A 25,908-nucleotide genomic window follows, 5' to 3' on the forward strand; every position below is an offset into this window, starting at 1 on the left:
AAAAAATTGTCAAAGTCTCCAATCACCCAAGTCATAGACTGTTTTCTCTGCTACTGCACGGCAAGCGGTACCGGAGCACAAAGTCTAGGACCAAAAGGCTCTTTGACAGCTTCTACCCCCAAGCCATAAGACTGCTGAACAATCAATCAAATGGCCTCCAGATTATTTATATTGACACCCCCCCCTCCCCCTGCTACTCGCTGTTTATTATCTATGCATAGTCACTTCACCCCTACCTACATGTACACATTACCTCGACTAACCTGTACCCCCGTACATTGACTCGGTACCGGTACCCCCTGTATATAGCCTCGTTATTGTTATTTTATTGTTTTGCTTTTTATTATTTTTTACTCTAGTTTATTTGGTAAATATTTTCTTAACTCTTTCTTGAAATGCACTGTTGGTTAAGGGCTTGTAAGTTAGCATTTCACGGTAAGGTCTACACATGTATTTGGTGCAAGTGACAAATAAAGTTTGATTTGATAATCTAATCACCTATGCTTAGTCTAATACAGTGACAACTAAAAGATACCAAAAACAATTTAGTCCAATCAATGTAAGCTAAATAGGATGTGGCTGTCCATGGTTCTGTGTGTGAGTGTTTGTGTTTGTGTGTGTGTGTGTTTGTGCGTTCGTGCAAGTAGAAAAACATGTTTACTCAACCTACTTGTAGAGAAATGGCAATGCCATCCTCCTCTCATTCACATTGACGAAACGGTCTATCACTCTGTCATACAGTACACACTTAGATTTTTTGTTGTCCTAGGTTACCTGGGTAAAATCTTGCTCGCTAGCCTAACTTCTCTTCATGTGCAACGTTAGCTAGTTAACGTTAGCCTTCTTCATCATGCTACATAATGACCGTCAATCCTCTCAGTCCAGGTGCACAATATATTTTATGGTTGGATCAGAATCGCCATTATAATCATTGGCCAGTACAGAGAATTAAGAAAAACCACAAGTCCAAATCCCTATCTCCATCCATGGCTAATTTTAGCTAGCTTTTAAGGGCCAATTTAAGGGCCAATTTTATTTTAAGGGCCAATTTTAGCTAGCTAGCTAGCCACCGGAGGACAACACAATGAGATGCATCAATTCAAGTTGTTTCTATCAATGACAAATTTCTCTGTGAAAGGCTTGAAGCCAAATCCAAATTGGCTTCACTTGACACATTTTTTGGGTGCGCCAGGACCATTCAACGTTTAGCTCAATGCTGTATGGTTATTATATGTTGTGGATCTTAATGTTTTTCCTCATAATCCTGGACTATCGGACCACCATTATATTACGTTTGCAATCGCAACAAATGATCTGCTCAGACCCCAACCGAGGAGCATCAAAAGTCGTGCTATAAATTATCAGACAACCCAAAGATTCCTTGATGCCCTTCCAGACTCCATCTGCCTACCCAAGGATGTCAGAGGACAAAGATTAGTTAACAACCTAACTGAGGAACTCAATTTAACCTTGCGCAATACCCTAGATGCAGTTGCACCCCTAAAAACTAAAAACATTTGTAATAAGAAACTAGCTCCCTGGTATACAGGAAATACCCGAGCTCTGAAGCAAGCTTCCAGAAAATTGGAACGGAAATGGCGCCACACCAAACTGGAAGTCTTCTGACTAGCTTGGAAAGACAGTACCGTGCAGTATCGAAGAGCCCTCGCTGCTGCTCGATCATCCTATTTTTGCAACATAATTGAGGAAAATAAGAACAAGACTACATTTATTTTTGATACTGTCGCAAAGCTAACTAAAAAGCAACATTCCCCAAAAGAGGATGGCTTTTACTTCAGCAGTAATAAATTCATGAACTTCTTTGAGGAAAAGATCATGATCATTAGAAAGCAAATTACGGACTCCTCTTTAAATCTGTGTATTCCTCCAAAGCTCGGTTGTCCTGAGTCTGCACAACTCTGTCAAGATCTAGGATCAAGGGAGACACTCAAGTGTTGAGTACTACATCTCTTGACACAATGATGAAAATAATCATGGCCTCTAAACCTTCAAGCTGCATACTGGACCCTATTCCAACTAAACTACTGAAAGAGCTGCTTCCTGTGCTTGGCCGTCCTATGTTGAACATAATAAACGGCTCTCTATCCACTGGATGTGTACCAAACTCACTAAAATGGCAGTATTAAAGGCTCTCTTGAAAAAGCCAAACTGTGATCCAGAAAATATATAAAACTATCGGCCTATATCGAATCTCCCATTCCTCTCAATTTTTTGGAAAAAGCTGTTGCGCAGCAAGTCACTGCCTTCCTGAAGACAAACAATGTATACGAAATGCTTCAGTCTGGTTTTAGACCCCATTATAGCACTGAGACTGCACTTGTGAAGGTGGTAAACAACCTTTTAATGGCGTCAGACCGAGGCTCAGCATCTGTCCTCGTGCTCCTAGACCTTAGTGCTATTTTTGAAACTATCGATCACCACATTCTTTTGGAGAGATTGGAAACCCAAATTGGTCTACACGGACAAGTTCTGGCCTGGTTTAGATCTTATCTGTCGGAAAGATATCAGTTTGTCTCTGTGAATGGTTTGTCCTCTGACAAATCAACTGTACATTTCGGTGTTCCTCAAGGTTCCAATTTAGGACCACTATTGTTTTCACTATATATTTTACCTCTTGGGGGTGTCATTCGAACACATGATGTTAACTTTCACTGCTATGCGGATGACACACAGCTGTACATTTCAATGAAACATGGTGAAGCCCCAAAATTGCCATAAGGAAGTGGATGGCTGCAAACGTTCTAGTTTTAAACTCAGACAAAACAGAGATGCTTGTTCTAGGTCCCAAGAAACAAAGAGATCTTCTGTTGGATCTGACAATTAATCTTGATGGTTGTACAGTCGTCTCAAATAAAACTGTGAAGGACTACTCTGGACCCTGATCTCTCTTTTGACGAACATATCAAGACTGTTTCAAATATCAAGGACAGCTTTTTTCCATTAATGTAACATTGCAAAAATCTGAAATTTTCTGTCCAAAAATGATGCAGAAAAATTCATCCACGCTTTTGTTACTTCTAGGTTAGGCTACTGCAGTGCTCTACTTTCCGGCTACCCGGATAAAGCACTAACTAAACTTCAGTTAGTGCTAAATACGGCTGCTAGAATCCTGACTAGAACCAAAGAATTTGATCATATTTCTCCAGTGCTAGCCTCCCTACACTGGCTTCCTGTTAAGGCAAGGGCTGATTTCAAGGTTTTACTGCTAACCTACAAAGCATTACATGGGTTGCTCCTACCTGTCTTTCCGATTTGGTCCTGCCGTACATACCTACACGTACACTACAGTCACAAGACGCAGGCCTCCTAATTGTCCCTAGAATTTCTAAGCAAACAGCAGGAGGCAGGGCTTTCTCCTATAGAGCTCCATTTTTATGGAATGGTCTGCCTACCCATGTGAGAGACGGAGACTCGGTCTCAACCTTTAAGTCTTTATTGAAGACTCATCGCTTCAGTAGGTCCTATGATTGAGTGTAGTCTGGCCCAAGAGTGTGAAGGTGAACGGAAAGGCACAGGAGCAACGAACCGCCCTTGCTGTCTCTGCCTGGCCGGTTCCCCTCTCTCCACTGGGATTCTCTGCCTCTAACCCTATTACAGGGGCTGAGTCACTGGCTTACTGGTGCTCTTCCATGCCGTCCCTAGGAGGGGTGCGTCACTTGAGTGGGTTGAGTCACTGACGTGGTCTTCCTGTCTGGGTTGGCGCCCCCCCCCCTTGGGTTGTGCCGTGGCGGAGATCTTTGTGGGCTATACTCAGCCTTGTCTCAGGATGGTAAGTTGGTGGTTGAAGATATCCCTCTAGTGGTGTGGGGGCTGTGCTTTGGCAAAGTGGGTGGGGTTATATCCTGCCTGTTTGGCCCTGTCTGGGGGTATCATCGGATGGGGCCAGTGCCTCCTGACCCCTCCTGTCTCAGCCTCCAGTATTTATGCTGCAGTAGTTTGTGTCGGGGGGCTAGGGTCAGTCTGTTATATCTGGAGTATTTCTCCTGTCTTATCCGGTGTCCTGTATGAATTTAAGTATGCTCTCTCTAATTCTCTCTTTCTCTTTATCTCTCGGAGGATCTGAGCCCTAGGACCATGCCTCAGGACTACCTGGCATGATGACTCCTTGTTTCCTCTCTGATTAATGCCATCCTGGGCGGCCCTCTCTCGGCAGGTTTGTTGTTGTTTGTTGTGCCATATTCTTTCCATTTTTAATAACAGATTTAATGGTGCTCCGTGGGATGTTAGGTTTTGGATCATTTTTTAAAACCCAACCCTGATCTGTACTTCTTCACAACTTTGTCTCTGACCTGTTTGGAGAGCTCCTTGGTCTTCATGGTGCCGCTTGCTTGGTGGTGCCCCTTGCTTAGTGGTGTTGCAGATTCTGAGGCCTTTCAGAACAGGTGTAAATATACTGAGATCATGTGACACTTACACGGAACCCAAACCGGCTGCGTGCGTGCGCCATCATGCGCTATTGTGCATACATTTATTTTGTCCCCCTACACCAAACGCGATCCCGACACGCAGGTTAAAATATCAAAACAAACTCTGAACCAAGTACATTAATTTGGGGACAGGTCGAAAAGCATTAGACATGTATGGCAATTTAGCTAGTTAGCTTGCACTTTCTAGCTAATTTGTCCTATTTAGCTAACTTGCTGTTGCTAGCTAATTTGTCCTGGGATATAAACAATGAGTTGTTATTTTACCTGAAATGCACAAGGTCCTTTCCAATAAATATCGAAGGTCTTATTCTGGTGACATGAGGGATGATGCTTGGCTGCAAAAAAATTGTCTCGCTCTTATCCATAATAATCTCATCATGTAGACGAGCCTAACCTCACACAGTGTTGCCAACTTAGCAACTTTGTCGCTATATTTAGCGAGTATTTAGAACCCTCTAGCGACACATTTTCAAAAAAGCAACTAGCGACAAATCTATCGACTTTTTCTGGTGTTATTGGAGACTTTAGGAGACTCTGACGTGAAAGCGCGCATCGTTCTTACTCTTCTCAATGAGCAGCCGGTGCTGCCGTGGGCCCCACCCCCGTCCCAAAACACCCCACCCCAGTCCCTCCCAGCTGCAGTCAGAGCAGGAGATGTTCACCCCTCCTCATCCAGACTGCAAATGAATCGCCCATGCGGGAAGCCGCCGCTGGCTGATCCCACCCTGGCTTACATAAAAAAACTATGAACCTGAATTAGGGCCAGACTAGTTACCATAATTTTCTCACATTGCCATTGACAGTTTTTTCTATTGTCTCTTTTTGGTCCATTTAGATTGTTAATGTAGATTGTATACAAAAAATGTAAATAATGTTATGGTTAAAAATGTTCATGTTTTACTGTGTGGACTAAGTGGACCATAAGGTTAAAAACCAAACCAAATTAAGAAAACTAAACTACAAAACTAAAACTAAAATTAAAAAACGAAGTAACTCTGCCAGAGTGTCTCTTTTGGGTCACTTGTGCCGGTCCCAAACCCGGATAAAGGAGGAGGGTTGTAATTGTGACTTAAAAAAAAACAAGAATCGACAGTGTTTTTTACTCACTTTTAGTCTCTCCCACGACATTATTCCTCTCTCCTACAGCGTCCATCACAATTACATGCACATGGCCAATTATGCAAATTTGGTGATGACGTCATTTAGCAACTTCTAGCATCTTTTCGGACAGCCAATAGCTACTTTCCTTACCGAGGAGTTGGCAACACTGACCTCACAGCCTACCCGCACTGTATCTACGAGCTGTTGGCTAGAGCGCACGTGCCAAGACCCGAGTAGGCACATTTGCTATTTAACACAGTCTTTGTGACAACTATCAGGAGAGTTGAAATGTGATGGAAACACATTGAACTTTCGATTTTTATTCAGTACATTAAAACTGAATGAAAATCTGTCGCCAATTGGATGGAAACCTAGCTATGGATATAGATTGTTGGGTTTGGAGCTAGCAAGAAAGGCATTTCACTGTACTTGTGCACGTGACATTAAAACTTGAAACTTGAATTCACCTCAGTCGACAACTCAACCAAATGTAAATCAAAACTAGACGTTGAACTGACGTCTGTGCCCAGTGGGTAGCTTCTGTTACTTCACAACACAAAAAGCAGGACAACATCTCACAGCACAAGTACGCTTTCTCACATATGTTTTTTTATAATCAGATCAAAATAGAATTAAGTGGCCATTATCACAACATTCATTTTTTTGATAACTCATAACAAAACAGACAATAACTAATTACAGTTGAAAGAAGGCATTATGACATATGCCACATTTTCAATATTTAAAATACATTTGGCTGGTAGTTAGGCTATTTGAAGTGAGAACACATTAGCTGACAGGTGACCAGCAGTGGCCCACACGCAAGCACTGAGCTTCTTTGCTTGACACATCTGGCCCATGCTGCTTTTAATGTCTGACACTTTTATCGGGGTACTTCTTCTCTTCAAATTGTAGTGTTATTCACCAAATAGTTTTACTAAACGGCCTTGTAAAATCCATAGGACAATACAAAGCAATGCTTGAACCCTTTTTTTAGGACAATTTACTGTAAATCAAGATTAAATGTCAACATTTTGTAGCAAAGGCTTGAATACAGCAGGGGTGTTATAACTAGGATTACCGGCCCACAGTCACACTATATGATTTCTCCACAATCCTTGCTTTAGCTGGATCGCAAATCTGCAGTATCAGTCTGGGGCGTGTTTGTGTGTGCTGTCACAAACTGAGAGAGAGAGAGAGAGAGAGAGAGAGAGAGAGAGAGAGAGAGAGAGAGAGAGAGAGAGAGAGAGAGAGAGAGAGAGAGAGGCCCCAATTTCTGTTTGGTAGTGGATAATTGTATGTGTTAAAAATGACAATGGCGCCTCATTCCAGTACCCTTTCTGTGTCTGTCTGTATTAAATAAAGCAACACACAGCCTCAGGATACAGAAGGTCTGATGCTCTACGGTTCCCTATGCAGACAAGGACTGGTTAGCAGTGAGCATTTAGAATAAGGGACTATCTGATTTATGGATTCATGAGTGTTAGTGATCAAATACATAAATATGATTCTGTTCACATAATTCCATATACTCTAACACTCACACGGGCATACACACGCATATTGTACACACGCGCGAGCACAGACACGCACATACACACGCACAACCACACTGACACACAGAGTTATACAACAACACAAAGTCATTACCATCACCTGTCTATCATACAGACAGTGAATGGCAGGCAACACCTTTTCCCTTTTTCAAAGCTTTCCTTTGTAGTTACATTGGGCTCAATTCGATCAGATCCGAGTCCGCTTTAGCCAACATTCCCATGGCGGTTGTTTTGGCGGTGTCAGAGGTGGAACTGAGTTAGAGCTGTCAAATCCGTAAGTGAATACCTAAAGCGGACATTGCTATTGGCCGAGTCTCATGAACAGAAATCCTATGCAGCCTTGTTAACAAGTTGGAACACTGGAACGTGAGATGTAATCTACACCTCCATTAGGATGATGAAAATCCCATAATTGGATGAATCCGTTTTTAATCTGAGCGTAATTATTTATATATAGCCTACACTTTCTTGTTCTGAACTTCTAGCCAATTTGACGGCTCCAATTTGACGGCTCCTCCTCTGACACCGCCAAAACATAACGCTTGATCTGATTGAATCGAGGCTATGGTCTATGCGCACAAAGGCAGACAGCTCAAATTATATTGAGACCGGAAAAGGGATCGATATTCAACCCCCCAAAATGCTTCATTTGCAGTAATCCTATTGAAAATGAACACAGGAGACACATGTGATATAAGGAATAAATAATGTTAAAGACAGACATAAAAGGTGTAATGCAAACCCTGTTTAGCACCTTGCATCTTGTTTTAATCCCATTCTTCGAAAGAAGTGCGGAAGCCTCAGCTGAACATGAGAATGCAAACCTGTGCATTGTTGTTGTTGGAATTCCAGTGTTTTAGATCAAATTAAATACAATTAAATATGTTTATCGAAAAACGAGATTCTACATTGTGTAACTATTGAGACGTGTAATATCTTTGCTGTGTGGTTCTATTGACCTTCCTTAGTGCAGGAATAGACGAGAACATATAGAGCAGCTTAAGCACAAGGTAGGGATACTGCTCACATCAGTCAAGACTACCAGTCATTCCAACAGTCCTAGCTCATATAAATGTCATCATTTCTTTCCCATTGTCCCTGTAATATCTGCTTGCCATGGTATTTTCCCGGTCCTCTATCATTGTACCTTTCTAGTCCGAAAAATCAAACGTCTTCTTCCATGTCAGAACACAGTAAGCAACATTTTGGAAGTATGTATTTTTTTAAAAAGTATTTTCAACGAAAAACACGTTATTTTCAACGTCTTGTGCTCATAGGGAAATGGGAGATTTGGACTGACATAAAAATACTCTCTCTCTCTTTGGTCTTCTTGACAAGCAATGATCAGTCGACTTCTTGGGATAATAAACCATGCCTTGGATGAGAATATGAAGAGTTTTTAACCGACTTGCTCTCTACTGACTGGAGTGGTCTACTATGCTGTTCAAAAGTCACCAGTGAGGTCCAGTAGCACTGAGTCCAACGACAGTCCAACATCCTTGTGAACGTTCCAATGTTCTTCCAATGACGTCTTCCAAAGTTCTAATGTTGTTCCAATGATCTGTTCTAATGTTGTTTGAATGGTCTGTTCCGACGTTCCAATGTTCTTGATCCGACTGGGGGAACATCTTGTTGTTACTAGGAGATCATCTTTTGATGGATGAGAGATACATTGATGGATCACCTCAACCTCGTATGTATTTACATCCCATTCTTCTTGTCCCATAATTTCTTTCCGTCCAAGGGTTGTTTTGGATTCACCGGACAATCATTAGTACTATTAGGGAATACCTCGCGGTCACAGGACGAGCAGGTTAATGACACTCGAATAGTAACTCATAAGAAAGGATTGAACTGCTCGGTGTCGCTACTGGATTGTCCACAACAAGCACAGAGAGCATCACTCCCTGGATGAGAAGGAGAAACAGAAAACGTGTTAAAATGGTTATATTCTAGACCAGGCTCATCTAGAATATAGTTGTTGTATATGAATATACACTTTTCTGTGGAAAGTATGTGAAAGGGTTAGGAAAGTATTTGAAAACTGTTTGCACATACCTTGCCCAAAAAAGTATTTGAAAGTGTTGGTATTTGAAAGTACTTGGAAAGTGTTTGGATGGGTTTGAATGAAAGTATCTTACCTTCAGAGAGATTGTAGGTTCTACATTAGCATCGCTCTCATTGCAGCCTTGCTGATGCGCTTGCGGTTGTTCTTCCTCATTCTCTTCCTAGGTGGGCCGGGCCGAGCAGGTGGCCGGGGACCAGCCAGGACTGAGGGCGCTCGCGTCGAAGTGGGCGACACCGTGTCTGAGAGAAGAGGAGAATATTAGATTCAGATGATTTAACAGTTTGGAATACACATGAAACTGTGAAACATACACCCAAAACACATACACACACAGACACCGCCACACATTACATTTACATTTACATTTAAGTCATTTAGCAGACGCTCTTATCCAGAGCGACTTACAAATTGGTGCATTCACCTTATGACATCCAGTGGAACAGCCACTTTACAATAGTGCATCTAGATCTTTTAAGGGGGGGGGGGGGGACAGACACACACCACACACACGTGCTAGCTCACAATGTTCTCTATCTTACCTGTTCTTTGTGTGGTGGTTTGAGTTTGATGTTTATGATTAGGCCGATGGTACTGCTGCTCCTCTTTTTCTTGCTGTTGTTGTTTCTGTTGCTCGCGTCTCAGGAGCTCCTTCTCATCGTCCAGCCTCCTGTGGAGTAACAACAGCTCCTTCCTCTCCTCCTCCAGCTTCTCCTGTTCCAGTTGGAGAGCGTGCTGGAGGCTCCTCTCTGAATCAGGGGTCTCATTGTCTTTACGTCTTTGATCAGCTTCCTCAAGGGGAGGGAATCTGCTCTCGGGCCTCTGATTGGTTTCCTCCGTAGGATGGAATCGCTGTTCCGTTCTTTGATTGGCTCCCTCTCTGCTTTTGGTTTCCTCTGAGGAGGAGTTGGTCCCATGTCGCTGTTGCTTTGATGTGTTGGTGCGTAGCGAGGGACTCTGTGTTTGTGTGGGTTGCCTCTGTGTCTCTTGGTCTCCCTCCTCTTCACTGAGGCTCAGACTACCCTGCTGCCTATCTCCCCTACTGGCATTTCCCTCAGTAATGTTAAATAGCGAGTCCCCTCGCGTCTCGACCCCGTCTCTCTTCTCGTGGTCAAGCTGTGCCATGTCGATGTTCATTGCGGTTGTAGTGCCGTTGACACTACTACTGTCTCTCCCCTCCTCCATGTCACCGTGATGTCGACGTTCGGTCCACTCGTTAGCCCCCAGCTGTCTGGTAGCATTAAGCAACCACTGAGGATCCATCTTGTCATGGTCCAGCCCATAGCCCCCTTTCCTCTCCCCTGCGTCTGAGGAGGTGTCCTTGGGGTTCCAGTGCTGGTCGAGCAGGTCTTCCAGCTGGATCCTCTGGTTGTGCTTCAGCTCATCTCTGCGGTGCAGCTCCTCCTTGGATCTGGCCTTGGCTGGATGGCCCTCTCCTTTGTTGTCTTTCTGCTCTCTGCGGGGCGTGGACTTCTTCTTGGGGACGGCCGGGGGACGAGGGGCGGGCTGGCAGCGACACTCCACGTGGTCATGGACCGAGACGACTGCCTTGGAGTAGTTTGGCCGCTTGTCCACGTACTGGATCTTCATCACCTAGTGAGGAGGAGGAGGAGAGAGATTCAAAATGACTAAATCGATTTTTTATTTTTTTATGACTAACCCTTTTTTGACCAGGTAGGCCTAAGTCAGCTGAGAACATTCTCTTTTACAGAAACAACCTGGGCAAGCGTTTCAGGGTAGAGGACAGGCGTTGAGATGGGGGGTGGTGTATATGTACCTGTAGGTGCCTGGTGTGGGTCAACACGGGGACACACTGCAGGCTCTTGGTGTTGCAGCAGCCGGAGCATCGCTGTACCTCCACACAGGGAGGCCACAACATGAAGTCGGCGTTGCTGCGGTCCAACATGGCACGGGTCACCTCCATCACCTCTGTCCTCACCTTACATAGTGCCTGCTGAGCCGGCTGTGCGTCTGAGACACCAAAGACAGACAGACGGACAGACAGACAAACGGACCATTTAAAAACTCACATATTACTTACAGGTTTCATAAGATGGGACAGTGTACATTAATCAGCAAATAAGACACATAATTGGAAATGTGCTGGAGCCTCAGGCTTAATGTTAAACTACACTGCCCAGTGCATACAAAACAGCCAGCACATAGGCCTCAAAATGTATAAAACATTTTGTTTACACTAGTTCTACTGAAGGTATAGTACTTATGCTGTTTAAAGAAATCACATGCTATTGTGAAATCACATGCTATTGTGAAATCACATGCTATTGTGAAATCACATGCACATGCTAGTGTACGCATGAGTCTTGGAGATGTGTAACTTGGGAGTTGAAAGTCATAAGGTGTTTTTTCAGCAAATAACTAATGAATCGCAATATGGTGACATACTTTAGATGTTTCTTTACCACAACATGCATTACACAACTAATTTTGGATTAGATATAGCTGTCCAAAACCACCCAATGTGGAATTATAGCCTTGTGTCAGAGACTATGAGGAAGGTGAAAACTCACCCAGACTCCTTGGCAGTCGGTTGCTAGTGTTGTTGGAGTGTTGTCCACTCGGCAAAAAATCATCAGAGAAATCCTCATCTGAGAAAAAACAATCCAATCCAATATTAGTTTACAGATCTAATCAGCTCGTTGCTTCAACTGTTTATTATTATAAAAACATTTTTTTAGGGGGTTATGACTTTTACTCTGTGTGTGTGTGTGTGTGTGTGTGTGTGTGTGTGTATGTGTGTGTGTGTGTGTGTGTGTGTGTGTGTGTGTGTGTGTGTGTGTGTGTGTGTGTGCATCTGTGTGTGCATCTGTGTGTTTATCTGTGTACGGTGCATGTGTGTGTTTATGAGAGCGTTTGAGGCATTGTTTATAAGTTTAGCTTCCCCTTAATAGATGTCTGTTTGTGTGGGAATTTCTTTCTGTCATGACCTCATGTTTGTATGTTTTTGTATCTTGAGACACTGAATAGTTCCCTCTTTGTTTCTCTTATCTCGTTGAGTTTGTATATAGTGTTTACTGTATGTGATGTTCGCTATTCAATGATGGGAATAAAATCTGGGGAATATGTGTATCTATTTAAGAAGTCTTTCTGCCCTCTGTGTCACTGTGGCTCTGACGGTTTGTCTCTTAGTCAGCCTGTGAGATTCTGTTTATAGTATTTACTGTGTGTGACGTTGGCCTGTCCCTGTTGGGAATGAAATCTGGGCATCATGTGACAACAGTTTTCACTATCTTTCCCTCAGTCTCTGTTGGTCGGGTTAGTTAGTCTGAGAGAGCCTCCATCACTTGGCGTGACCAGTGTGTCTTGCTGGCTTGTGGTCCTGTATGGCTCAGTTGCTAGAGCATTAGGCTTCGGAAGCCAGGATGTGGGTTTGAATCCCAGGGCCACCCATACGTAAACATATATACACCTATGACAGTAGGTTTCTTTGTAAACAGATTCTGCTCAAATGCATATGCATGTTGATGAGTATCAGCATAGTACAACGTTAGAGATATTTACCTACGGAGTCACTGAGCAGCAGTAGCTGCAGATCCTCTATGGAAGAGATAGGGTTGCTCCTAACCAGCTCCACCAAACCTGGAGGGAGAGGATCCCCCTTGGAGAAAGAGATGAGACAGGAATAAAACTAGATTCTCCCAAATCAAATATTTTCTCAGCTTCCCCATTTATTCTGTGTAGACATGGAAGCAAAGAGACAACAGCAGTGGTACATGTAGGCAGTGGTGTAAAGTTCTTAAGTAAAAATATTTTAAAGTACTACTTAAGTAGTTTTGGGGGGTATCTGTACTTTACTTGACTATTTCTGAAATGTTTTATTTTTACTTCACTACATTCCTAAAGAAAATTGTGTGTTTTTTACTCCATACATTTTCCTTGACACCCAAAAGTACTGGTTACATTTTGAACGCTAAGCAGGACAGGAAAACGGTCCAATTCACACACTTATCAACAGAACATCCCTGGTCATCCCTACTGCCTCTGATCTGGCAGACTCACTAAACACAAAAGCTTTGTTTGTAAATGTTGTGTGAGTGTTGAAGTGTGCCCCTGGCTATCCATACATTTTAAAAACAAGAAAATTGTGCCGTCTGCTTTGCTTAATATAAGGAATTTGAAATTATTTATACTTTTACTTTTGATACTTCAGTACATTTAAAACCAAATACTTTTAGACTTTTACTGGTGACCTTCACTTTTACTTGAGTCATTTTCTATTAAGGTATCTTTACTTTTACTCAAGTATGACAATTTTTCCACCACTGCATGTAGGTAGGTGTGGGTTAGGGTTAGGGGGTTACCCGACTTACCCCCCTAATCATTAATGAAACAAGAGGATGAAGGAAATGGCTGCTTGGATTCACAATGGCCACTAAGAGGGGGTGAATGACTATTGGCCTTGTGTCACCTCATCTGCTAATACTTAGGGGTCACAGGAGTCAGGAAGGGTTCAGGAAGTAGTGGGGGATGGAGTGATTGAGAGGAGGAGGAGGAGAGTTGGATCAGAACAGAGAGATGGACGTCAGGGGGAATAATGGAGGGATGGATGAATAAAGGAGAGGAAGTTGCATCTATGGAGATATTAACTCTTGCTAGCTGGGTCTACCACTGTTTGACCTATTGGGCCCGAATCCCGGGTCTCATGCACACCACAAGACCGGGTTAGCTCTCTGAGCTAATGCCTAGGCATTCATTCAGGGAGCTAACACAAGTCGAACCACCTCTGTCCGTTACATTCATCCATTCAGTTTCTTGTGAGAGTAAAACAAAGCCCTTTGAGGAGGAAGAAGCCATGCGTGAACGGCATTCACACACTATTAATGTACACAATGTACTTTTCCCCGTTGTTGTTGGGCACTGAAGAATGTCCAGTCATACAAAAGGAAAATGCCACGAGTTAAATTAACATCTCTATTTGTGTAGCGATGCCCCTGAGGAGTCATCCCAGTTATTTCCTCTCCTTGGCCCCAGTCTAAGTCTGAGGCTCCAATGGCACCCTATTCCGTATTTAGTGCACTACTTTTGACCAGAGCAATGTCATGTGGGACGCACACTAATTGTGCTGGCTGCGCATTATGGTCTGGGCCTTTGTTCATAGAGTGGCCGCTGTCATGGCGATTTGTGTCTGAGCGGTAAAAATTAAAATAAACACTTCACCCCCTGCAACTGACGTAAACAGAAAATCATAACCTTCACCCTATAATACTGTAGGAATCCAGGAGTTACTCTGGTCCTAATTGGTGAACTCTAAACGAGAACTTTAAAATCACACACACGCACACAAATCAGCATCTGACTGAGTCACATCTGGAAGTTCTGGAACAGTCAGTGTCTTCTAAAAGCTACTGTCATTCTTCTGATCACACAGACTGAGACAGGCACTTATTTTAGAGCCATCACGCAGTAGACCTCCATCTCTCTGAATAGAGATGGAAACAGAGGCAGACCCAGGCTGCATCTCAACAGGCCCCGTATTTCATACATAGTGCACTTAACAGGGAATACATTGCCCTAGTGATGTTTCATGGGAAGTGGGTTGAGCTGAGGAATGCCAGGTACAGGCTATAGGAGTAGAGAGGTGAGGAATAAGGATACATGATTATGGGTCTAGTTTTGCTGCCTGCTGGCATGCGAGTACACACACACACACACACACACACACACACACACACACACACACACACACACACACACACACAAATGCACATGCGGCTGAACATGTGCACGTTCTCACATGCAATCCCTAAAACCATGCCTATGAGCACATGGTTTATGCATACGTTTATAGGAACAAACACATTCAGACATTACATTATACAGCTAGACTCCATTCTGTGGGATATAGTTGACTGAGGGAATTCCCTGATGGTATACCTCAAAGACACCTCATGTGATCACTAGCTACAGGCACGTACACAAATACATCACTGGATGGGAGGATGTACAGATGACAGAGAACTAGTTCAACTATACTTAACAATACTTTCAAACCCATCCTTACTGCCACCTCCAACAACCTGTCCTCAGGGCAATTCATATGATTTGGGACGTTTATTTGCGTCCCCTCCAAGGCTGCCTCCAAAAGCCCAGTCTTTGACATGACAAATGTGGTGGGCAACACACACCGCTGGCAGCTCTGGGAAAAAGACACACTGGAGGACTGACTTGCCTAGCTAAATAAAGGTTGAATAAATAAAAATAAATGAAAAGGAAGTCATAGATCTGATAGCATGAAAGCAACTGAATGGCATTCGAGGAAACCCGGCAAAGAAGGGGTGCGCCACATTTCGCCCTGTTTCAACATTCATTTCCCATAACTGAAGACTGTGTGTGTGTGTATGTTGTTATGACCCACATAGTCAGAGCTTTGTTTCACTACAGACTCTTCCCACAGCCGCCACTGCCTAATCCTGTGAATTTCCCAAAGATGGCCCGATGTAGCTCAGTTGGTAGAGCATAGTGCTTGCAATGCCAGGATAGTCGGTTAAATTCTTGGGACCACTAGTATGTAAAATGCATGACTGTAAGTTGTTTTGGATAAAAGTGTCTGCTAACTGGCATATGAAAACATTAAGAACACCTTCCTAACATTGAGTTGCATCCCCCCTCCCTTTTGACCTCAGAACAGCCTCAATTCAGTGGGGCATGGACTCTACAAGGTGTCGAAAGTGTTCCACAGGGATGCTGGCCCATGTTGACTCCAATGCTTCCCACAGTTGTGTCAAGTTGGCTGGATGTCCTTGGGTGGTGGACCATTCTTGATACACAAACTTGTGGAAAACCCAGCAGCATTGCAGTTCTTGAAACAAACCAGTGCCTACTAACATACCCCGTTCAAAGGCCCTTAAATATTTACTGTTGCCCGTTCACCCTCTGAATGGAACATATACACAATCCAGGTCGCAATTGTCTCAAGGCTTAACAATTATTCTTTAACCTGTTTCCTCCCCTTCATCTACACTGATTGAAATCAATTTAACAAGTGACATGAATAAGAGATTACAGCTTTCACCTGGATTCACCTGGTCAGTCTATGTCATGGAAAGAGCAGGTGTCCTTACTGTTTTGTACACTCTGTCTATACTAGTATTATATTAAAGTTAGGGCCACTTTGGCCTCTTCTCAAGTCTATCAAAATGAGACCCTCAAACTTGAATTATATCTCCTCTCTTAAAGATAGAAACCATAAGGGGACAGGACTCACCATGGTATAATTCACCATGCACTTAACATGTGTGTCATATGCAGAACGTATCCTGGGGAAGGAACTTTTAGGATACTTGCTGTGTATGCTACGATACAAAGTACATAGAATCGGCTCCAGCAGTCAAGACGAGAGCCCTCTTTCCTTGAGTTAAACCTATTTTTCCTATTCTTTTTAACTGCCATCATGTGTCTTAAGGCCCTCAACACCATGATTCAAGACAATGGTCAGCCATTGCATAATTAGAATGATTTATAGTTGTGTTTCTGTGACAAGCGCACATCCTATTGCTAGCCTGTCAAATATCCTGTGGACACACACACACACACACACACACACACACACACACACACACACACACACACACACACACACACACACACACACATTTGGTCTTGCTTAGCTCCCAGGCATGTTTCATGATGGGTCTGGTGAGATTTTAGATGGCCTTCACCTTCCACTCATAGGATGTTTATCAACAGGTTTATGAGTTTAGACATCTGGAGAGGGGCCCATGTTGAGCATGAGCATGTGGACAAGCATTGGGGAATTATGGGGCCCAACGAATGAGCGCACCATCAGAGCACGTGCCCCAAGCATACCCCAAAAATGTATGTTCATGGAGAAAGATTGTTATTTTCACTTAGGGATTCTGGACTATAAGAAGTTTAGGTTCTGTAGACGGGTCTGCCATGTGCTGTAATCGTTCTATGGTTACCTTGCCAAGCAGGGCCCAATCGGATGTCCTCACCATGAGGCCCTCACAGCCTGAAGTGAAACTTAGGACTGTTTAAAATACATTGTATATAGAAGCATTAAAGCCATGAGGTGAGCTGTCATAAGGCGTGGTTCAGATGATGAACAGTTTAACTTACAAGACACAGCTTAATTACTACTTCCTGATTAATCAATAATAACAAGTGCACATGTGGTTGTACGCCACAAACATACACTAAGTGGAGGGGTGAGGGGCCTGGTTCACATTTATTTTGTACAAAACATTATTGAATGTAACATGTTGGTGCCTTTTGTTTGGAGAGCACACAAGGCCTAGTGCACACATTGTTAAAATACAATGACCCTGAAATTCAACAATGGTCTATAATTGGGGCATGGTGTCAAATATACTCAACAATGGTCCCTAATTTGACCATTCACAGTGAAATTAAACAAAGAAAATAAACGTTGCCTTTCACATGAGCTAAACAGAAAAACATATATTTGGCAACGGACTTTGGGCAATTATGCCTATATTTGAATTCATTGACTCTGTCACATACCTCTGCGCTGCCCGACCGCAGACATGACGCAAGCAACGCGAGCAGCTGAACCCAAACCCACGAGCTCATCTTGCTGCCCAGGCTGGATTCTCCGCGATAGACCAAGCATTTATGGAAACAGCACGAGTCTCTCCCTCAGCACTAGGCGTGGGGACAGCGGCTCGCTCTGTGGAATTGGAACTCCTTGCCTTGCGAGTGGACGGACACCCACTCTTGCCGTCTCAGCAAAGTATCCAGTGAATTAGCAATTGTAGCCTACTCAATGATACGCTTGCCACACAAAACGTCCACCCAACCCAGTTCGAAATTCCACTGTCAGGGGACTAGGGGAGTAAGGCGACTTTTTTAAAGATGATTTGGTCCATCTTCAATTGATGTGTTTAAATCCCAAAGGAACTGTTTGTGGTATGTTCCAAACACAATAATCTCCTGCAGTCGGGATGATAGTCTCTGATAGTTTGGTATCACACAATTTAAAAATGTTTTTAAGGCACCAGTCGAGTCATTAAAAGTCCAGGTGCGAAATTAAAACGCCCAATGTTATAGCCTATGGCTTTAAAATAAACATCTTACATTATCCTAAAAAATTATCAATATAAGGAGAAATAAAATCTTCAAACAATTTAAGTTACTTGTATATATCAGACAAAGTTTACAAACAAACAATATTCTAGACTAGATTAGTAAAATGTTATTTATACTACACATTAATACAGGCTAATGCTAGGTTATCCCTCGAGACATCAAAACTCTTCAAGTTGATTCAAATCCCTTTTTATTTTCCTTTTCCACGCGTTGTAGCCTACACGAGGTTATTCTCTCCTTATAACGCACGGTGCGCCTCTCTCTATATGAAGCGCAACACAAGTGTGGTACGTAGCCTACAATGGGAGTTTGCTGTCCGCTGCTTCGTCACAGGCTTATCAATATCCGAAGCTCTCTGTGGCACAGTGCGCGCCAGCCCTGTTCCCTCCTGATTACGCCTCAACCGCACTTGACGGGAGAGCAGATTTCCAAGAGTTTGTACAGTATCTCTCCCGCCCCCTGAAGGCAGGGCCATCATCTACATGAAAAAGGACTGACTGGGCTACTGCCTATTGAGGGAAAGGTCTTAAGTTAAAGGAGAAGTCTCGTGTGAGTTATTGCAAGGGTTTATGTCTGCAACCTTGTATTAAAAGCTGCAAATTCACACCGAAATGTGTGTCATAGATCTGTCATTCTCATTGAAAGCAAGTCCAAGAAGCTATACATCTGTTCTATGTGCCCTATTTCTAAGCTGTTCTTCTTAAGTTTAGTTTTTGCATCTTTTACTTTCGGTTTTGTACACCAGCTACAAACTGCTGAAAATACAATCCTTTTTGTTATGGAAAATATATTTCACAGCGGTTTAGATGGTACAAAGATTATCTACACTTCTTTACACTTGCTTTTTTTGTCACATAAACTAAAAAATGAAACTATTAGAACTGTAAACTGAAACTATTAGAATTTTAGCAACCAGAAAATGGCAGAGCGATTTCTACATATTTTTAATAGCCCATTAGCACAGATGTTTGAAAGTACAGTACACTGTAAAACAAATCCTGTAATTGTCACAGTGAATTACTGTATAATCAGCAGTAACATACTTATAAGCTGAATACAGTAGATTACAGTAAATTCCATTGCATTGTGGGAAAAAGGTATATGTCAGGGAAATATTTGTTGTATTTTGGAATATCACTGTAAAAATGCTGCAAACACAGTAGCAGTTCACTTTCTGTATTTGTGAATATTCCAATAAAAATACCACACTTAGCATACAGGCAACAAAATCAAAGCAAATCCTCTGAAGCAAGACATTAAAAGTTTTTGCACATTTTTATTATAAATGCAATATTTATTCTTAGTTAATTGGTACAAGTCCGGCATACTAAATATCCTGAAGCTTCTGCACATATGCAGATCATGTTCTGCGCATGTGTATATTCTCTACTTTATGCGGAGAGAACAAGCTACTGAGGAGAATAATGCTTGTTTAATAAAGTCAGATCAAAGCTGAATCAATGTCTGCAAGATCACATAATGATAGTATTCTACATAACAGAACCAAATATAATAGCATAGTATAAGATTACTGTAAGACAAAAACACCACCTCATTCAATCGTGAAAGATAATTCTTCAAGTTTTACCATGAAACATCCCTGCAGAATCTGCATACCAATTATTTTATCTCAGTCAGTTTCATGGGGACACTACTGTTCAAAAGTTTGGGGTCACTTAGAAATGTCCTTGTTTTTGAAAGAAAAGCTATTTTTTTGTCGATTAAAATAACATAAAATTGATCAGCAATACAGTGTAGACATTGTTAATGTTGTAAATGACTATTGTAGCTGGAAACGGCTGATTTGTAATGGAATATCTACAGAAGCGTACAGAGGCCCTCTCACGCCCTGACCTTAGAGATCCTTTTAATTCTCTATTTGGTTAGGTCAGGGTGTGACTAGGGTGGGCAATCTATGTTTTCTATTTCTTTGTTGGCCGGGTATGGTTCCCAATCAGAGGCAGCTGTCTATCGTTGTCTCTTATTGGGGATCATACTTAGGCAGCCTTTTTCCACCTGTAGTTTGTGGGATCTTGTTTTTGGTGCTGTGCTGTTTAGCCCTACTAGACGTTACATATAGTTTTGTATTTGTTGTTTTTTCGGTATTCATTTAATAAATGAAAAAGATCCTTCCATCGACGAACGTAACAGGCCCATTATCAGCAACCATTACTCCTGTGTTCCAATGGCACGTTGTGTTAGCTAATCCAAGTTTATCATTTTAAAATGCTAATTGATCATTAGAAAACCCTTTTGCAATTATGTTAGAACAGCTTAAAACCATTGTTCTGATTAAAGAAGCAATAAAACTGTCCTGCTTTAGACTAGTTGAGTAAATGGAGCATCAGCATTTGTGGGTTCGATTACAGGCTCAAAATAGCCAGAAACAAAGACCTTTCTTCTGAAACTCAGTCTATTCTTGTTCTGAGAAATGAAGGCTATTCCTTGTGAGAAATTGCCAAGAACCTGAAAATCTCGTACACCACTGTGTACTACTCCCTTCACAGAACAGTGCAAACTGGCACTAACCAGAATAGAAAGAGGAGTGGGAGGCCCCGGTGCACAACTGAGCAAGAGGACAAGCACATTAGCGTGTCTAGTTTGAGAATCAGACGCCTCACAAGTCCTCAACTGGCAGCTTCATTAAATAGTATCCGAAAAACACTATTATTATTATGTGACTTGTTAAGCACAGTTTTACTCCTGAACGTATTTAAGCTTGCTACAACAAAGGGGTTGAATACTTATTGACTGAAGACATTTCAGCTTTTCATTTTGAATTAATTTGTCAAAACAAAACTCCACTTTGACATTATGGGCTAAATTATGTGGTGTGTAGGCCAGTGACACAAAATCTACATTTAATCAATTTTAAATTCAGGCTGTAACACAACAAAATGTGGAAAAAGTCAAGGGGTTTTAAAACTTTCTGAAGGTACTGCATGTAAATATGTTGTCGTAAAGAGTTTAATTTGAATGATAACATTCGCCTAGGAACTCACTTGGTGAAAGCCACAGGACAGAAAATGAAGGAATAAAAAAATCTGTAACCAACAATTACAGTCAAGGATGGTAACTCTACAATTCACTTGAAAGGCAAGGCATTCTGGGAAATAAGCAAATAAGGCCTTACAGAAAGAGTATTTGTTACTGTAAAATGACTAAAGTAGAAGTATTGGCACTTTAAATATATTACAGTAACGGTATTGGTATTCTGTAAAATAGTATACCGTAAAAATAGTAACAGTATACCATAAAATACTGTACAGTAACATACTGTTCCTTTTTTTTTTTACAGTAACTTACAAGTAACTTGCTGCCAGTAAGTTACTGTAAAATCAACAGGACATTTTTTACAGTGTAACATTCATTACATAAACAAGTATAGTAGATATGCTTTCCTGGAATCTCAAAAATTTCCCAGTAGCAGCAGGCATATGGAAAATAATGACATACAAAGTTGGGGTTTGTAAAGACAAATGCCTTAAACCTCAATGAATTCATGAATTGATTAATCCATCCATTTATTCATTCATTACATATTCACGAAATAGATGCTGAATTTACAATGACCGTGTTATGAATAACCCACACTGACTTCAGAACAGAGATGAATAGGCTACTGCATCGTAATGCAGTGCCCTTTCTTCCTCCATCTCACATGAGAGGTCGTGATCGTGGTCCCTGTGTCCTTTACCCACATCGCCCCTAGTGAGAAAGTAGGCCTAAGAGGTGTATCTAAACACCACCAGAGCTATTCTCAGATATTATGACCTTTCCTATCTGCTCATGTTTATGGAACATTTCTGGACAATACTGCCTGTGACTTATCAATCTTAAACTCACTTAGACTTGAACCCAAAAATAGTGAGCCAACATTATGGACTGGATGTAATGCGTACAAGTTGATCAGATTTGTTAATATGTCTCTATTACTACAGGTTAAAACACGTGTCACTTATTTTTATAGTTTTTGTTTTTGTCTGTAGAAAGGGAAAGAAAAAAGAGGGGAGGAAAAAGAAGGAGAAAAGAGAGAGAAGAAGAAGTAACAGCCAAAAGAACTAGCTCCCCGAGTGAGCGTCAGCAACGGTGTTGAGAAACACCACATCACTTGTTAGCAGATAAGTATGTCATCAATGTAATAGGAAAATAATGTAGTGCTTTGCTGTAAACCGCATACCGGTCAGGGAGGAAATGTTCATTGCTCACAGACAGAGAAGTGACTGTGTTTGGCATTTTACACTGAGGCTCATAGAAGCTGTGTGGGTGTCAGAAGACTCGGTCAGTGAAACCGTTCAGTGAAACATTGTGGTTTTAAAGAGAGGACCAGAGGTCACGTTTGGATGAGCCATTAAAATGTGTCAAGGCTGAACTCTATTCCCCTGTCCAGCCTCTTTCAGGTTCTCTGCCTTTATGGACGTTTGTCCTCTTATCGCATCATGATCGTTGACCTTAAACATGTGCTCAGGCCAAACTTATATGAGCTTTATTAAATAATTATGCTATATTCAAATTCCGTTTCATACAGTAAGTAGGGAGTCACCTTACACTTCCTGAGAAAGAAAGCATGCCAAACTCCAGACAGCAACACACTCCATAATTAAAATGGAAACACACTCCATATTTACAATGGAAACACACTCCATAAGTACAATGGAAACACACTCCATAATTACAATGGAAACACACTCCATAATTACAATGGAAACACACTCCGTAATTACAATGGAAACACACTCTATAATTACAATGGAAACACACTCTATAATTACAATGGAAACACACTCCATAATTACAATGGAAACACACTCCATAATTACAATGGAAACACACTCCATAATATGTGTTGCCTGCAGTTACGGCAAAAAATCTCAATTTCCTTTGGAGGTTGCGTTAAAAGAATTAAGACTAGTTCCATAGTCCCTGTTGACCACACATGACCACCAGTAGGGCTGCAGCCAGAACGTGCCTAATTAGAGCCTGACGAATAATAGGATGCCATTGTTTCTGTTCGGACTACAGTCAACGGAGGAAACTGAGCTGTTGAGCTATATATATATTTAGTCCTGTGTACGTAACGTTCACACATCTATCCAAGGCCACTGGCTGTACGGCATATCCATCATGAGTCAAGTCACTGGTGGAAGTATTAGTCATGATAATGACGGAATGAACGCGAGAGAGAGAGAGAGAGAGAGAGAAGAGAGAGAGAGAGAGGGAGAGAGGGAGAGAGAGAGAGGGAGAGGGAGAGAAAGAAGAAGAGACAAGATAACAACGATAGTAATTCAATCATATCATACAGTAACAGCTGCAACATCTGTTAACATCATGTATAGACCATCTCGTCTGAGAGGGAGGACATGATCCTTTGACCCTCAAAAGTCTCAATCAGGGAAGAAGTAGTATTTTGGTTCTAGTGGGGGGAGGGGGGGGGGGGGGCAGAGTAGCGGTTTAAGAGGGGCTTGGGGGGACTGAAGTGGAGTAAGGGTCGAGGCCTATGTTAGGGCTGGAGGTAAGCGCAACACCAAAGGTTAATGGACCAGAATTAGGCAGCAGGACTGACCTTAACTCAACTCTGAACTGGCCCGAGGCTCCAATGCCAACACCAATCTACACCAACCTCCCCACTCTGGATCTGAGTGCCAACACCAATCTACACCAACCTCCCCACTCTGGATCTGAGTGCCAACACCAATCTACACCAACCTCCCCACTCTGGATCTGAGTGCCATCACCAATCTACACCAACCTCCCCACTCTGGTTCTGAGTGCCAACACCAATCTACACCAACCTCCCCACTCTGGATCTGAGTGCCATCACCAATCTACACCAACCTCCCCACTCTGGTTCTGAGTGCCATCACCAATCTACACCAACCTCCCCACTCTGACAGAAAAAAGTAAACAAACCCAAAACAGGATAGCTTGTAATGCTTAGAAACATCATTTATATGTAAACAGCTTCATATTTGTGTTTATATGAAGGACATTTATATTGAAGCGTTTTAATACAGTGCTCTAGCTATTTAACCGCTCTAGGCCATGATGGGAAAAACGGAATAAAAGTAAATACCAAGAGCAATGGAAAATTAGATCTGGAACCCTTGACCCCTGTTGGATCTGTGAAAAAGCCCTCAAATATTTTAGTGAGTGCTGTCATTTCTCAATGGCCGATAAAGCTCTCTCTGTTTGGAGGAAAGGGGGGTTAGACAAGGCCAGTGTGTGTGAGTGTGCGAATGTGCGAGGGTGTACATCATTGCGCATTTAATGTAGCTGAATGCTGTTCAATGATCTGCCTGTGTATAAAATGTTCCATCTTATAAAACGATCCATCGTTGTGTGTATGTGTGCATGAAATGTTCACCTTTCTGTTTTATATCTTAGACGAGTACGTTATGTATCTGTATGTGGCAAGAGGTCTAAGAATGTACTGTACATGTATGTTGGTATGAACGTGTGTGTGTGTGTATTTTGTAGGAATATGTGTGTCCATGATCCACACAGTATGAATGTGATGTGGTTATTAAGTTGTCACTTCTGTAGAGGGTGATTTATGCCTCTCTCTCCACTTCATGGTTTTGATGTGAGTTGTTATGGTCGCAGGTGTCTCTGGGACGCGGGCAGATGTAGGATCCTCTGTTTGATCTGAGTGCTGGTCTTATCTGTGGGGAAATCCCTCTCTCATCAGATGCATACCGTACCTGCTCCTCCCTTTCCATTTCTATCTCTCCCTGGAAACCAAATACAGGTACACACTCCACTCAAGCTGCAAGACGAGAGGCTCTAGTTGAAGATTTTTTTTTAACGGTTACTTTGTATAGCAAGTGAAGGAGGATTGACACAGAAGTCATTATTAATCTTTGTGTGTGTGTGTGCAGTTTTGAGCTGGCTCATCAGGATTGTACAGTATGATTCTTCTCTGTATTGCCAGCATTGGAGTCATCTACTAAGTATTCTACTAAACCCTGGTCTACAGTTTATCTACTCCCCCTCATCTACAATGTTCCCCTCTTGAGAGGTTAAAGCTACACCTGCACACACAGCAAATGGTCCAGTGTTAAATCAAAACTGAGTGTTAAATTTAACACTGGTCCAGTGTCTATATGGGTCCACACTTTTTATTGTTAAATGAACACACTGCTTAGTGTAAAGCTCATTTGCATATTTCCCATAGTGCCTGGCCTTTCGAGTGAGTTGTACATTTAACACCCATGACTGTATTTGTTAGTTACAAAGACATGATGGTTGCATTCATCCCTTTTTAGTCCTGTGTCCTTCACCAAGTGATGTCCTAAGTGAATATGTTATCATTGAAATGGTATTATTTAATACAATAAAACAGATATTTAATTAGGCCTTAATTTGAGGGCCTAGTTTTACCCTAAAATAGTTGCCTGAAACTCACAGTTTATAGGCAATATCAGGCCTGCAAGTCATATTATGCTGGCTGGCAAAGTGATGTGTAATTCCTATTGGAATCCAGCCAGAGTGGGGATATCCAACATTTGCAATTTGTATTCACCCGCAACCTGCATTCAGAATGACTGAATATATGAGACTACCTAAAGCATTTCAAATAAGTCCAAGTAACAGATTGGATTAGTTTAGAAAAATGTATGTTATTTATATTTGAGTAGCATACAATTAA

At 42.0% G+C, this 25,908-nt stretch overlaps 1 protein-coding gene across 1 annotated transcript; it reads right to left on the reverse strand.

The window, feature by feature from the left end:
* Positions 1-6,136: 6,136 nt before the first annotated feature.
* LOC129822450 (trichohyalin-like) lies at positions 6,137-18,668 on the reverse strand. Its single transcript, XM_055880741.1, has 7 exons — positions 17,676-18,668; positions 12,693-12,789; positions 11,702-11,779; positions 10,948-11,141; positions 9,713-10,763; positions 9,247-9,412; positions 6,137-9,012 (listed from the first exon to the last, which is right to left on the reverse strand). The coding sequence occupies exons 1-6, from the start codon at positions 17,742-17,744 to the stop codon at positions 9,267-9,269; spliced, it is 1,635 nt and encodes a 544-aa protein (XP_055736716.1). The 5' UTR covers positions 17,745-18,668; the 3' UTR covers positions 6,137-9,012; positions 9,247-9,266.
* Between the last annotated feature and the right edge of the window lie 7,240 nt (positions 18,669-25,908).

The sequence above is a fragment of the Salvelinus fontinalis genome, chromosome 2, assembly GCF_029448725.1.
Source record: "Salvelinus fontinalis isolate EN_2023a chromosome 2, ASM2944872v1, whole genome shotgun sequence".
Lineage (NCBI taxonomy): Eukaryota > Metazoa > Chordata > Actinopteri > Salmoniformes > Salmonidae > Salvelinus > Salvelinus fontinalis.

Coding starts and splice junctions, on each gene's coding strand:
- LOC129822450 (XM_055880741.1), bottom strand. CDS start 17,744: ATGAGCTCGTGGGTTTGGGTTCAGCTGCTCGCGTTGCTTGCGTCATGT. Junction 11,142..11,701: donor CCGACTGCCAAGGAGTCTGG/GTGAGTTTTCAC, acceptor TTGGTGTCTCAG/ACGCACAGCCGGCTCAGCAG. Junction 10,764..10,947: donor CCCACACCAGGCACCTACAG/GTACATATACAC, acceptor CCTCCTCACTAG/GTGATGAAGATCCAGTACGT.